General features: G+C 40.1%; 1 protein-coding gene and 1 pseudogene across 1 annotated transcript in view; both read left to right on the top strand.

Annotated features, from left to right (window-relative positions):
• Positions 1-15,987, top strand: part of VPS13B (vacuolar protein sorting 13 homolog B) — an 809,204-nt gene that overhangs the window by 565,639 nt on the left and 227,578 nt on the right. Inside the window, exon 32 of the mRNA XM_004697697.2 lies at positions 9,868-10,558. Within this exon, the coding sequence (XP_004697754.1) occupies positions 9,868-10,558 (691 nt within the window). The remainder of the gene's footprint in view (positions 1-9,867; positions 10,559-15,987) is intronic.
• Positions 11,564-14,928, top strand: LOC115868192 (annotated as a pseudogene).

The raw sequence follows: 15,987 nt of genomic DNA, 5'->3' as shown, positions 1-15,987 counted from the left end.
GATAAGAAGGGGACTGGATGTAGTGGAGGCCCAAGGTCCACCAGCAAGACAGTTGGACAGTCCCTCATAGAAGGGCCTTGCAGAACGGAGGATAAATTCAGGGTGCAATGTGGCACTGATAAACCACATAGCTATCCTGTAGTTCTTTAAGATTTCCTCCCCTTACTATTATGGTCCATACATGATATTCCTCATTGGTTAGTTTAGACTTATGTATGTTCATTTGTATGTTTAAGTTGCTCGGTACATGGTAATCAAGACAGGTGACCCTTCACAGACACTGACAGGAGTAATTCTTCCTTGAGAGTACAGGAACTGAGATGCAGGTGGGGAGGAGGGGGCAAAGGGGAGTTGATAGCATTGATGAGTGTATAGTCCTACCTGATGGGTTTGAACAACAGAACTGTATGAGAATGGAAGGGATATATTGGAATGAATAAGATATGTCAATTAAAATGTTATTTAGGGGAAAAAAATGGTAGTGTTGGAAAAGAATTTTGAAAGTACCATGGACTGCTAGAAGAACAAACAAATCTGTCTTGGATGACATACAGCCAGAATGCTCCTTAGAAACAAAAATCACAAGTCGTTGCCTCGTGTTCTTTGGATATGTATCAGACCAGTCTCTGGAAAAGGATATCCTGCTTGGTAAATGGGTCATCGATCAAAGAGTAAGACCCTCCACAAGATGGAATGACACAGTGACTGTAACAGCATAATAATTGTGAAGATTTGTCTTATTATGAATCAGAGCTGTCCATATCTGACAATGTGTGACAGCAACAATACAGAAGAAGTTACCTTAACTGTTGGTGCCCGGCTATCAAAGGATAGAGCATCTGTGGTCTTAAAGGCTTGAAGGTAAACAAGTGGCCATCTAGCTCAGAAGCAACAAAGCCCACATGGAAGAAGCACACCAGCCTGTATGATCATGAGGTGTCAAAGGAATCAGGTATAAGGCATCAAAGAACAAAAAATCAAATCATTGTGAATGAGGGGGAGTGCGGAGTGGAGACCCAAAGCCCATCTGTAGGCAAGCGGACATCCCCTTATGGAAGGCTTGTGGGGAGGAGACAAGCCAGTCAGGTTGCAGGGTAGCAATGATGAAACTTACTTTCCTCTAGTTTCTAAAGCTACCTCCCCGCCCCCCACTATCATGATCCCAATTCTACCTTACAAATCTGGCTAGACCAGAGGATGTACACTTATACAGATAGGAACCGGAAACACAGGGAATACAGGACGGATGATCCCTTCAGGGCCAGTGGTGAAAGTGGTGATACCGGGAGGGTGGAGGGAAGGTGGGGTATAAGGGGGGAAGGATCAACATATAACCCCCCCTGCCTGGGGGACACACAACAGAAAAGTGGGTGAAGGGAGACGTCAGACAGTGTAAGACATGACAAAATAATAATTTATAAATCATCAAGGGTTCATGAGGGAGCGGGGAACGGGGAGGGAGGGAGGGGGAAATGAGGAGCTGATACCAAGGGCTCAAGTAGAAAGCAAATGTTTTGAGAATGATGATGGCAACAAATGTACAAACGTGCTTGACACATTGTATGTATGTATGTATGGATTATGATAAGAGTTATATGAGCCCCAATAAACCAATTTTAAAATAAATAAATAATCAAAACAGTTGATTGCTTAACTGGTCTAGAGAGAGGTCGGTTAAGTTTTAAAACTTAAGATAATCTTGTCCCTTACCAAAGGCTCAGTAGAAAGTAAATGTCTAGAAAAATAATGATGGCAACATATGTACAATTATGCTTGATACAATTGATGTATGGATTGTTATAAAGAGTTGTAAGAGCCCCCAATAAAATGATCTTTTAATTAAAAAATCTTGTCCTTAATGGTACTGATTTGATAATACTATTATCATTGCCCCAAATTTAGTACTAATGATATATTCTGGTAGTATGACCAACTAGGAATTATATGCCAGCTGTCATGAAATTGTAATTTTTAATTCTTAGTTATTTAAGGAAGATTTTTCAAGCGTTTCTAGACTTACCTTTTTAAGTGTAGAGGTGCTGTTTAATAACCGAGGAGAGAAAAATACACATCTTTTTTCTTAGAATTTTTCACACAGGATGGGACATTCCAGCTGAGGTATTTATGAGAAGAGCTAGAATTACTGGGGCTTGTTAGCAAAAGAAAATTTACTATTGGGATGAAGCTAGCAGCTATTATTAGGAGTAGTTGCCTGATGTAGAAAATACTTCAAATCTCCAAGACTTGATGGAAGATGTTAACATGATCACAGCTGTTTGTATGGGGTATGTGTGTCATATTGGCTTTATGATGACTTTTATCAAGTAACCGAGACAAAATTCTTTCAATAGAAAAGAAGCATTGCAGGCAGGGAATGAGCAAATGTTTTCCTTCTACATCTTAACTCTTTTAGTTTCCAAGTCCACAGGGCCATAACTTTTTAAGGTATTGATAGCATATGACCCAGAGAAAGAGTTGATATGTGGCTTTAATTCAATTTGGTCTTGATCTGTCATTCTGAAGTTATGGGTGACCAATAAAAACTTCAAATGGCTTGTGATTTTGTAACGTCTTGGTGGATTTTTTTAAAACCCAGGTACATAGTAGAGAATACTGAGGTCCAGGCTTACTTTGAAGGAATCAGCAGTTATCTAAACCAGGTTTGTTTAGAACTAGTAAAGAGAATATATGAAGGGGTTTCAAATAGTTCATGAGAAAATTGCATTCTTTTATTCCATTTTTCTGTGAGATTTTTGACACCCCCTCATATAATAGTTCAATATGTATATTAAATATGTAACTACTGTTTAACTTTAAAAACCAGCTACTGGATAAAATTAATTAAGAAGATACTTGAAGATACATTTTGCAATTTGAACTGCATGTTGTAGAACAGATCATTTTAAAAACAGGTTATTTTCTTGTTTCTTCTCCATAAACCCTATATAGTACCTCTGAAGGAGGAGTGGGGGCACTGTGTGTTGTTTGGGGGATAAATTACCGAATAAGAATTTGTATAGCTTTTTATCTACCAGAATTTCTCCAAGTTCAACTTTAGTTTTCTTATCCAAAAATCCAGTTACTAGTTGCAAGGCTCATTGGCATAGTTAGTAAGCATGTTGTAAGTCTGCCTCACCACCCAAACTAAATGCATGCTTTTCTGTGATTCTTAAACATAGACTCAGTAGACTTTCATGTGCTTCAGGGTCAGGGCTGATTCAATCTTACGGGAAGTTTATGGGAAAGGCTGATGTGATACAGTTGTTTCCAGTAAAATCAGAGCAGCTCTAAGAAGCTGATCTAAGTCAGTCTCTGGGTAAAGTTCTATGAGAAACAGACTCCAACTCAGACACAATTGTAAACCCTCATATAATGAGGACTTGCAGCTGATTTAATCCTATTGAAACTCTTTACGCAGCCATGGGACGAATGGTTTCCACATTGACCTCAGTGAAATGAACTTTGGATTTCATCAATATGAAGAGTAGTTACCTTGTGCACACAGAAGCTACGTTCAAAGAATTAGCATCAGGACCATTTGAAAGCAGCTTGTTTCTGATGTGGAGACATGTGTTTTGATTAAGCTCCAAATTCCCAGAATGTGTCAAGTTTTATTTTTTAAAAGCTGAACTCATTACCAAAAGCAAACAAGTCAAATTAAACTCTGACGCTAGTATAAATCAATTAGATCTAGTCTCCTTGAACAAAAATGACCAACCTATTCCAATATTATACAGGAGAGACATGGGGAGAGTAAATGAGAGTTGCTTCTGAGTTAAGATTTGCTTCTAAGTTAAGGTTTTCTGTGCAAAGTTTTGTCTGGAACTAATTTTTTTTCCTTGAACTTATGAGCCATTGCAAATAAGGTTATGCTGTGAAATCATATATGTATAAAGGGAGATCCAAACACATAAGTCTGAAGGTCAGGAGTGCAGATAAAAATCTCAGTAGCAGACTTGAACCTAACTATATGTGTGGGTCAGTCTGTACCTTTTGGGATTTTTAATTTTGTGGGTTTTGTTTTAGTTTCCATTTATCATATTGAAATAGGCACTGATACTGGTAGTACTATTATCATGGTAGTGAGTTTAGCACTGGCCCCTTTTTTGTGATTTACAGCTTAAATTAGAACAATAGACCAAACACAGACTGCAGTAAAACACAACCTTGACTGAAGGATCTCCATGCTGCTTTTATTGCACTGATTGCACTTAGCACTGGTCTTTCGATGTGAATATTTATACTGATCCTGAGCTGGCAGGAGTGGCCTCTTGCTGTTACTTCAAAGAGCCGGAAAAGTAGCTTCATGAAAAGAAGCAGTTGAAACTATAGTACTGCTTACCAGTCTATGTTAAGCGATGGTGGGTATCATTAGTTCTGCTCATTTGCATAATTATTGCAGTATTGCGCAAACTTTTTTTGGCTGCCCAACTGGGAACAATTATATTACTTACGTGGGATCTTGTGTAGCATTCCCCTTAGAGAAATGAAACATAAAAAGCCCTTGCTTTCTCGCACTCTGTCCCCTATAGTCCCCACGTGCACACGTGCATATTCAAGTTTGTTTGTTTGTTTCCATCAGAAATACAATTAATTAGAGGCCCTAAAGGAGGTGTTTTATAATCAAGTCAATGTAGTCTTTACATTGCTTTTTAAAATTCAGTTTAATCTGCGAAGATAAATTTAACCCAGCACATCAATGGGTTAAAATGACAATTCTTCTAAAAATGATAAAAGTTTTATGAAGTTTAATAGTGATATCATTGGAAACTTGAGACTTACAAAAAACCAACTTTTGTCAGTTCCTTGATTAAATTAATTTATAAGGTTGGAAGGGAGTGTTTCTGATTATTCCAAACATTTGTTATTTATGTGAAGTTTCCAGTGTAAACTATCACTGTGTTAAAGGGACTGTAAAAGCCTCTCCCAGCAGCATCAACCCACCACATCCCAAAGCAAGGGGCTTCTCACCAGTACAGACAAAAGTGTTTGCAAATGTTTAGACAACAAGATACTTTTTTTCTTCCCAAGTTAGAAAAGATCTGCTCTGTAATTCCATTTGTGTGAAATCATTAAAATATTGTAACCATTTTTTTTACTCTATTTGATTTTGTAAGATAGACAAGATGTTTACTGGTTTGAAAGCACCATTACATTTTAGCGAGGGCAGAAGCATTAGGGTTAATGTCACAGTGATACACAAACGTGATTGTCAGTTTGATTTTGTGGTTTCACACTTGACTTTCCCATCGTTTAGATGCTGTGAACAATGGTTTCATGATTGGCAAAAATCCTTCTGATCAGTGTTAAAGCATGTCTGTTACATATTGGAAACATTACTTCAGAGTTGCCATTTTATAGCCATAATTATGATAAGAAGGTGGAAAATATGTGGATATGCTAACGTTGGGCATATAGTTAAATTTTCCTTTTAAATGCTGAATTGCCCTTTTCTGTTGACCATTAAGACCATAAAATGATTGGTTGGAATCCTTGTTCATTTTCAAGTGTTTTTTTTTCCCAAAACAAGTGTCCATGTATTTGTAATATTTTTATTAATGAGACTTCCTTTTGAATATGCTTATAAAAATATTATGACTAAACAAAGAGTTTGAATAGAGCTTACCTCTCCTCATTCCTAAATGCTTCTTAAGAATATCTTAGTTTCATTTGAAATGATTATAATGTATTCTTTGGTTTGAGCCACTATTGAAATAAATACTATGTCTCGTACCACACTGCAAGGTGAGCTAAGAAACTTAGCTGTCCCAGTGCATTCCAAGGAGACCTTAGCTACAGTTGCCTCCATACTAGTACAGCTTTTAGCACCTTTCCCAGGTGGCTAGGGTCAGTACCATACATAGTTGTGAAAGGATGGGAAAAGCACTGAAATCATCTAAAAAGTAAACCATCAACTTGACATATTTTCCTAGCTATTGAAAACCTCATATTGAGACCCATTGATAGTGAAACTGTAGCATTCCTCCGAGTTAAGTACCATCTGGTTGTGCTCAGGCTTTAAAGCTGTTATCTCCGCATAAAATTTCAGAGTCCTTTACTTTTTTCTTCACCAAACTATCCATTTTTAAGCCACAAATATTTTTCCAGCTCTTTCAGATTTTATCTGAAAGTATATTTTAACAGTATTTAAAGAGTTCTTAAACAATAACAATTTATCTTGATAGACGGCATACTGTGTTTTTTCATTTTATTTTAATTAGCCATTGTGGAACCAAATTCCCTTTTGTTTTAGTCCTTTGAATATTGTTTAATTATAGTTATCATGCCAGATATCTTAAAGGTTATTTTACCAATACAGTTTCTTTTAACATAAGCCATATGGAATCAATAGCTCCGTTTCCTAAAGTGAATGCTTGGAAAATCTTACATTCATATGTTAAGAGTACACATCCTTTCCTCATTAGTTGGAAAGTCCAGGGATTTTGGCACAGGTTCTGTGTGGAAGCATTGTGCAGCTTTTATATGGATTTTGTTTTTAGCCTTTGATGACACTGTTTAGAATAGGAAGTATCTAATAAGTAAAGCATTTTGTCTCAAGTGCTGCCAGTGTGTTTAATATATGCCTGGAGGTCTGAAACATTATCTTCTTCACTACAGTAATATGCATTTCATTCTCTGAAAGCAGAAGGTCGAACTTTTAAAAGGGACGCAAAGTACATTTTCAAACAGAGTAATTCAAAACATATGGACTAGGGGACCAGCATAATGTACAGTTGGTTTTTATGGTTTAATCATGATCATGTTAATGCACACCAGTAGCTAATTAAAGAAAACTTTTATTGTTCATTTTAAATGAGTTAGGTAAAGAGTGGGAGAGCTGATGTAACAGCACTGCCCAGAGATACATGTTGCTGCTGCCCTCAACGCTCAGCAAGCTGAGATTGTGATTTTTGACAGCTTAAATTATGAGTCCCCTTGGACAGCAATAAACCAAAAGTTATTTTCAGAGTTCTTACACTGTGAACTCTACCCCACCCCCACCCTCACCCCAAGGAGTGGTAAATCCATGCCCAACCTTAGGGCCTCGCACCAGTAAGGAACTGTAAACCTTTTCTGAATAGCAGACCCGATCCATTTGGATATATTAGATAAATCTGCAGGGACTGGTGACAATCCAAAAATCATCAGCTTATTTATTTCAGGCTACAAATAGTTCAGAGTATAGAGAAATGGAGGAAGTTGTGACTTTTAACCCAAATTTAAGAATTGAGTCTTCTGGTACTGGGAAAAGCTGTCCCCCCACCACCCGCCCCCCCAGCCCCCACCCACCACCCCCCCACACCAACCCCATCCTACAGCACCTACCCCCCACACACACACATCCACCCCTCCTTCAATGAGCGTCAGCGTCTTTCATCTCTGGATCAGTGGTTCAAATTCCTCGTGGCTCAGGAGTGACTAGAATTAGTTACCATCTGACTTCTGTTCAGTAACCTGTGTGACCTGAGCAGATAGCCCCTGCTGGTTATTTATATCTCAAGATCACACCACTTGACATTCACTAGAGTCTAATGTGACAACCTCAACACACGATAAGGCTGGACCTGCCGTTTCTTTATCTTTCTCCACAGGTGGTTTGTTTCTCTGTGTTCACACATATGGGGACACTTAATTCACTTTCAAGAAGGAGAGGCTAGAATTTAAATACCAAACTAAATCTCAAAAAGAAAATACGCACTACTCATGTGGTAATTGTAGCTGCCTTTTCTGATTGTGAGGATAAAAATCATTGATACAGCTTGAGTTCTTGATGGGACTCAAAGCAAATTTTTGTGGGTTTTTTCCTGCATATATGCAGTTTATAATGCTTCCCGGCAAATTCTATACTATGTACACACCTAATTTTCTTTTCTTTTTAATTTATTTTTTATTCATTTTATTGGGGGCTCATACAACTCATATCGCAATCCATACATACATCAATTGTGTAAAGCACATTTGTACATTCATTACCCTCATTATTCTCAAAACATTTGCTCTCCACCTAAGCCCCTGGCATCAGCTCCTCATTTTTCCCCCTCCCTCCCCACCATCCCTCCCTCATGAACCCTTGATAATTTATAAATTGTTATTTTGTCATATCTTACACTGTATGACATCTCCCTTCACCCACTTTTCTGTTGTCTGTCCCCCAAGGAGGAGCTTATATGTAGATCCCTGTAATCGGTTCCTGCTTTCTACCCCACCCTCCCTGTACACTCCCAGTATCGCCACTCTCAACACTGGTCCTGAAAGGATCATACGTCCTGGATTCCCTGTTTCCAGTTCCTATCTGTACCAGTGTACATCCTCTGGTCTAGCCAGATTTGTAAGGTAGAATTGGGATCATGATACTGGGGGTCAGGGAAGCATTTAGGAACTAGAGGAGAGTTGTATGTTTTATCATTGCTACAGTGCACCCTGACTGGCTCGCCTCCTCCCTGTGACCCTTCCATAAGGGGATGTCCACTTGCCTACAGATGGGCGTTGGATCTCCACTCTGCACTCCCCCTCATTCACAATGATATGATTTTTTGTTCTTTGATGGCTGATACCTGATCCCTTCAACACCTCATGATCACACAGGCTGGTGTGTTTCTTCCATGTGGGCTTTGTTGCTTCCTAGCTAGACGGCTGCTTTGTTTTACCTTCAAGCCTTTAAGACCCTGGACGCTCTGTCTTTTGATAGCCGGGCACCATTAGCTTTCTTCACCCCAATTGCCTATGCACCCACTCTGTCTTCAGCGATTGTGTCAGGAAGGTGAGCATCATGGACACACCTGATTTTTTTAAATGTTACTTGAGAATTCCTAGTTGGTAATGAACCTGGAGGTAGACTTGCACTTTTTGTAGTAAGCATACATCTTTAAAAACAAGTGGTCTTTGATAACAATTTCCTTAATTTCTATTTTACTGTGTATTTTTGTTCAATGTGTACATTCGTTTATTCAAGCAGCTCACCGTTAGCACACAGTGATTTATCTTTACTTTGTGATAAGTACGATAGTGCTCTGGGAATACTAATATCATGTTCCCCTAGGCCACTAGCTGTCTGACCTTGGACCTATAGATGAATCCCTTGAAGCCTCAGTTTCCTCAGCTGTAAAATCAGACTAACCGGACCCCTCACTGGGCTAGAACACCTAAGAAAGGGCCACAGCTCAAGCCCCTGACGGTGTGGAGTTGTGCTGCCACGGTGACCATAGCTGTTGCTGCACCAAGATGCCCTTTGTTCTCTATGTGGACAGTTAGTCCCTGGATGGAAAGCTGTGAAAACAAGTAGTCTTTCCTGCACAAAGGAAAAACCCACCTTCAAGAGCTTTGATTATTTATGTTTGCTGTCATCATTTAAATCTACCCTGTTCCATGCATCTCTTTAGTGGCCAACCTGTATTTTCGCTTAGTCTTCTTTGTCCGTCACGCCTGAGGACTGCTCACTCCCACCTGACTGTCATACTCTCCCCAAACCTGCAAATCAGTGTTTTTTGTAACAGGCATGCGCAACAGAACCCAAACTACCCAAAACATAATTTCACTCAGTGATTTAGGAGGATTTCATTAGATGACTTTGTACAACGAATGCTGGTATGATTCTTTATGGAGACATATCTATCCTTTGAGCTCAATAACTATTAATTTAAGCAGAGAGTGATATTCACACATCTACTTTAATGATAGATATGTATATATGATGCTTTTTTATTTGGGGTGAAATATTCCTTGCCATGTTGAGAGTTGTGTGTTTAGTCTGTTACAATTTACCCACGACATATTTTTTTAAATCCCCTTTCAACAACATGTTTATATAACCTTGTTCAGAAAATAACCCAATGTTGACTCGTTTGAAACGTTTTGTTGTCCTTACAGATCTCCAAACAAGAACAGAAAAAGATGGATACATTTGATGCCAGCATGGCCGAAACCTCCTCTCGGTACAGCGGCGCCCAGGACAGTGGGATTGGCAGCGACAGCGTCAAAATCCGGATCGTGCAAATTGAGCAGCACAGCGGGACCAGCCAGCACCGCATCGCCCGCCCCTCACGCCAGTCGTCCATCGTCAAGAATCTACAGTTTATTCCCTTCGACATATTTATCACTGCAAGTAGAATCTCCCTGATGACTTACTCCCGCACAGCCTTGCCCAAATCCAAGCCACCAGAACAGAAGGACAACGAGAAAGCAGGCAGGAGTTCTTTACATGTCCCAGAAGTGGACTCAGAAGATGTGGCCAAGCCCCGCCAGGCATGTGTTTCCTCGGTGACCGCAGATGATCTCCTAAGCAGTCGTATTTCGTTCCCCTCGGGGAAGAAAATAGGAGCCCTCTCTCTTGATAGCCTCCATGCATCTGCCAGGTCGTCAGCTAGACAGGCACTCGGTGTAACTATTGTGCGGCAGCCCGGGCGAAGAGGAACCGGCGACCAGCAGCTAGAGCCTTTTCTGTACTTTGTGGTGTCTCAGCCTTCCTTGCTGCTGAGCTGTCACCCCCGGAAGCAGCGAGTAGAAGTGTCCATCTTTGATGCTGTGCTGAAAGGGGTAGCCTCCGACTACAAATGTACAGGTAAGAGCTCCTGAACTTCCACCACCTTAAAGCTTTCTTCCCTACGTTTCCAGATTGATTAACCAGAAAACAGGGGGCAAACCATACCCGTCCCCTGTCCTCCACAGAACAGGTGAGGTTCATGCCCCACAGCTGAATCATGCTTGAGTAACGATGCCTTAGCATTCTCTCCGTATTTCTAAATGTTCTTTTTTTCTTATCTTTTTTTGGAGCCCCCCCAGGATATGAATTTTTAACACTGTCCAGTGACTGAAAAAATGTAGCTTTTTACAAAAAATTAATGCCCTATATATGTGCTTTTTATATTAATGGAATTATTCAGAATTTTTTGTTTTTGAGCATCTTAGAAGATGTTTTGGTCTTCTTTTTGATCTAATCACTTAGCTGTATAACAGCACATTAAATATGCTAGAGAAGGTCTGTTACTAAAGTAAGGTGATTTAAAGAATTTCTAACAGGACTACATTTATTAGTAATTTTGGCCAACCAGTTCTTGTTGCCCTACCCCACTTGCCTGACAACCAGATTCCTGTAATATGATAACTATGTACTCACTGCCATCAAGTCAGTGCTGACTCAGAGCGACCCCTGTGGGTTTCCGAGACTGTAACTCTTAACTGTGAAACTGGAAAGCCCAGTCTTCCTCTTGCAGAGTTGCTGGTGGATTTGAACGGCTGACCATGCAGATCACAGGCCAACACTTAACTAACTGCACCACCACCAATGCTAAAGCTTGCTGCCTGTTGAGACTGAGAAAATGAGCATGCAGATATAGGGGATATTGGCTCACAAGGAAAAAGGAGCCAGAGTGGCACTGTGGGATAGTTATTGGGCTGCTAATAGCAAGCTCGGAAGTTCAAACCCACCAGCCAACCACTCCAAAGGAGAACAATGAGACTGTCTTGGAAACCTTATCGAGGCACTGTGCTGAATGGAATTGGACTAAGTGGCAGTGGTTTGATTTTCTGTGTACAAAGGCCCATGGGAAGGGAGGGCAAACAAGGCATGCACGACGAGATTCCTTTCCACAGAGTGAATCTGTAATTGGGTAGTTGGTACAAAAGGCTGCAGAGGCTGGCTGAAGTTGGCAGAATCATCTAAGAGGGCCCAAGGAAGCCCCCAGCTCAAATACAGGCATTTTGTGAATAGTAAGTAGACCTGCCTACTGTTGGAAACCAGCCAGCGGGCATTTGGAGAACTGATCTCATCTGGAAGTCAGGCTTGTTGGTTCTTAGCCTTAAGGAGAACCGTTTTCCAAATCAGAACCCTAGAGAGCAGGTGGCAGGAGTAAGGAGCCACATTCAACTCAGACAGGAGGATCAGAGGGGCCCTGGGCCCTTGCTGAGGTTTATTTAGTACAAGTCCTCTGCTTGAGAAAAGGGGATGGACGTCCTAGATCCCCGGCCAGCCTCCCTCACAGGAGCTGGCTGGTACAGTGTCAGGAGCCTGGCAGGATAGCTGGTACACTTTTGGTAACCTGAAAATCTGTCATGGTGGGGATAGTTTGTACCTTGGAAATGAAAATGAATCTTTCTGTAAGGTAGCTTGTAGTCATCTAGCCCTATTTTTCAATAATGATTTTTTTATTGTAAATTAGGTGGGAGTTTACATTTCATATAATCAACATTGCATCCCACAGTGAACATTTCAGCATTTTAGACATGCCTGAGGTTATTAAGGAGACACTGGCTTTTGTTTTTTGATTGTGAAAAAAAAATTGTAGCACAGCTTGGCCTGCGACCGCTTGTTGTTCTTCTATGCAAGCCATAAACTATTATTACATGTGTTTAATATGGAAATCATATAGCACACAATGTAGACAAAGTGTTATGTTTCACATTCTCAAAAGACCTAGGTAGCTTTCCAAAGAGGTACGATCATGATTCTAATATAAATAAATATGAACACGTCTGAAAGGTTTTACTTCGCTCGTTCCTTAATGAGGGCTAGTGAGAGTGGTATGAAAGAGCTTGTGTACAGAAGATGTTAAGGCCCTGGCTCTCTCAGAGAATTTGATCCTGCGATTTCTTAACCAAAATCGAGTTGATGCCTTCAAGTCGATCCAATGGGTACTCAGATGGGGACTACAGGACAGAGATGACTGCTCAGGATTTTTGAAACTATAAATCTGTATGGAGTAGACAGCCTCATCTGTCTCCTTCCAGTGGCTGGTAGGTTTGACCCACCAACCCTGCACTTAGCAGGCCAGTGCCTAACCAACTTTGATACCAGAACTCATGAAGTATACGAGGGGTAACACCAACACCACCACCACCCTCACCAAACAAAAAAAAAAAAAAAAGGATTTTTTCCCCCAAAACTATGTATTTAAATTTTTCTACAAAACAACTTTATCACCTTCAAAGTACTCTCCATTACACTTAATACATTTGTCAAATTGACGATGCCATTCTTGGAAACATTTTTGAAACTCATGTTTGGATGGCTGACAGCACCTCCCTCATTTTTTTTCTTCACCTCTTCTATATCACCAAATCCCTGTCCTTTCATGTCCCTTTTCATTTGTGGAAACAAAAAGAAGTCACATGGAATGAGTTCAGGTGAGTAAGGTGTGTGGGGCAAGGGAGGCATGCTATTTTTTGCCAACAACTGGCACACTGAGATGGCTGCATGAGCAGGTGCATTGTTGGGGTGGCAAAACAAGTCCCCTGTATGCCATATTTCAGGCCTTTTATGTTGCACACTGTTAAATGCAATCTTTTCAGACCCTCTAAATAGAAAGCTGGATTAACAGTCGACATTTTCATCCATTTGGAAAGTCGACGGATGTCCAGAATGAGGTTTGTCATCAATTGATATTTCACCATTTTGAAAAGAGAAAACCACTCGGACACTTGAGTTTTTCCCATAGTGCTGTCCTTGTAAGCTGTGTTCAACATTATGACAGTTTCTGTGGCATTCTTCCCAAGCAGGAAACAAAATTTCACAGCTGCAAGCTGATCTCTTAACTCGACCACCCTGAAAAAATGAGGTTCGAGCGAAAGTGCTTTTATGAAAATATGAACTGTGACCAGAGAGAACTTTTTCAGATGCTGCCACTGGGTGCACTAACTCAGAATGAGTTGCTTGATGCTTGCCTAGTGGGGAGAATGTGTACTATGAACACTGCCCAGCGGAGCTTCTTTCCATTTTGGGATGGGGTGGGGTGGGGTGGGGGGCTGTATCCTGTCATAGTAAGGGTTACTTGATTATTATTGATCTAATTTAGGAGAAGACAATGGAATTTTCCTAAGAACTTTTGAAGCCTCTCATCTTATCATAGTACAGCTCTGGAAGGAGTAAAAAAATTTTGCCATTACATTAAGAAGATTTGGTTTTATTTGACATAGTCAGAGATTGTAATGAAGAGTGTGAAAGCAAGTACATGAAATCCTGTAAGCATTGCTGGAATAAGGGTGTAATGTCATCGGTTGACTGCTTTAAATTCGTCCTCACGTTTTAACTCTTTCTCTCCTCTGTGTAATCAGCGTGGTTTATTGTTCTGCAGTGAAGCACGTTACCCTTTCCTGTTTTCATCTCCAGACTCAGACAGTCTTTGGAAATAGTTATTCATCCATTCAGTTTGAGCATCAGCTGTTTATTAGATTGTACAGGTGCTGAAACAAGAGCAAAATTAATTGACCACCATCGAGTCGATTCTGACTCATAGAGACTGTGTAAGATAGGATAGAACTGATACCTGCCAAGTCGCAGCCTTGTGACTGCTGAGGAATGCAAGGGGAAAAGGCCATCGGCATTGCAGATAGACTAAAGGGAAGTGAAATTTTAAAAAAACTCTAAAGATGAAGGTTTTTCAGACAATTTACAGGCAGCTCAGAAATTCAAGACGGTTCTCGGTGGAACCAGCCCCTTGTGTGGGTTTCTCTAGTTCTCATTCATGAGGAGGGAAGAAAAAAGTGAAGTCTTATGAAATAGAACAAGAAAAATACTCTGATTTAGTACGTTCTGTGTTGTCATTCAAAAGCCAGGCTTGAACCCCAGAATCGCTGTTTGAGGAAGATGCTTTACTCTATGGACCTGTGAGTACGCACAAGGCCCCAAAGCAAGAAGAGAAAACAAAGGTTCCACAGAACTGGTTTCCTCTCCTAAATCCAGGGAAAAGATCACATGCAACAAGCGACCTTTCCATTCCATTGAAAATCCCTGTGCAAAGGAATACGGTCCCAAGTGTGACCCGGGTCCTGCAGCAGACCATGACATCAGAACAGATCTTCTGTGTGGAGAGGTGGAAACAGCGGATGGTTCAAGAACTGGGAGAAGATGGTTTGCCGACTATCAGTCAAGTAATGCTCTCAACCCTGGTCCTCGGTGGTGACAGTTTTCTAGGATATAGAGTAACATTGTTGTAAAAATTAAATTTTGAGTTTTTTTTATTTTTTATCTCTACTAATGAAGAACTAGAAGCCCTGGTGGTATTGTGAGTACCTCAAGGTCAGCAGTTTGAAACCATCAAGTGCTCAGTGGGAGAAAGATGAGGGTTTCTACTCTCAGTAAAGAGTTGCAGTCCCGGAAACCAATGGGGGCAGTTCTGTATCCTATCCTGCAGGGTCACTATGAGTCGGAATCAATTTGATGGCAGGGAGTTTTTTTTGTTTTTAAGTGAAAACTTATTTACACATAATAATTAGCACTTAATATGTATTAACTCTATTCTTCTAACAAACCTATGAAGGAGAGATAATATTGCCCTTTTATAGATGAAACTGAAACACAAAGGGACTATTAGTTTCACTAAATGATGCCTACAATTTACTTAGAAGCTACAAACAAGGATTAGAATTACCTATTTCCCTTGATGGGGGCGAGGTGAGTGGGAGATACCTGTTAACATAATTCGAATTCTTTGCTAGACATTCTCTTCAGAATCTAGTCAATATCTTCTCTACTGTTCCTTAAAATAGCTTCTTTAAAACCGATTTTGTTGAAAAATGAAAGTTCATAGGTCAGTTTTTCCTCAAAAAATTAAAACTGCTCTTTTTTAAAACTTGACTTTTCCATTAATTAATCCACAGTGCCTTGCTTTCCAGAAAGTATACTTTGCACGTGTTCTTGTGGCACACAAATACTTTTAAAAGAGTACTGTACACAGCAGCTTCAAAACCTTGATGTAAAAACACCATTGTATTATACTTGCCTTTTTCCATGAACTTTTTGGAGTTCCCTCATACTTTCAGGTGTTTGGGGGGAAAAGCACTGGCTATGTGTGTTTCACATACTAAACCCAAGAAGATATGTATTTTTTTTCTTTTTTTCCTCTGTGAAATTTTTTTAAATCATTTTATTAGGGGCTTATACAACTCTTATCACAATCGATACATACATCAATTGTGTAAAGCACATTTGTATATTCATTGCCCTCATCATTCTCAAAACATTTCCTCTCCACTTAAGCCCCTGGCATTAGGTCC

Source organism: Echinops telfairi, unplaced genomic scaffold, assembly GCF_000313985.2.
Source record: "Echinops telfairi isolate 266 unplaced genomic scaffold, ASM31398v2 ScPeMD7_1;HRSCAF=3_0, whole genome shotgun sequence".
NCBI classification, from domain to species: Eukaryota; Metazoa; Chordata; class Mammalia; order Afrosoricida; family Tenrecidae; genus Echinops; species Echinops telfairi.
The sequence above is the reverse complement of the archived record's forward strand: the minus strand, read 5'-3'. Positions and strand labels throughout refer to the sequence as shown.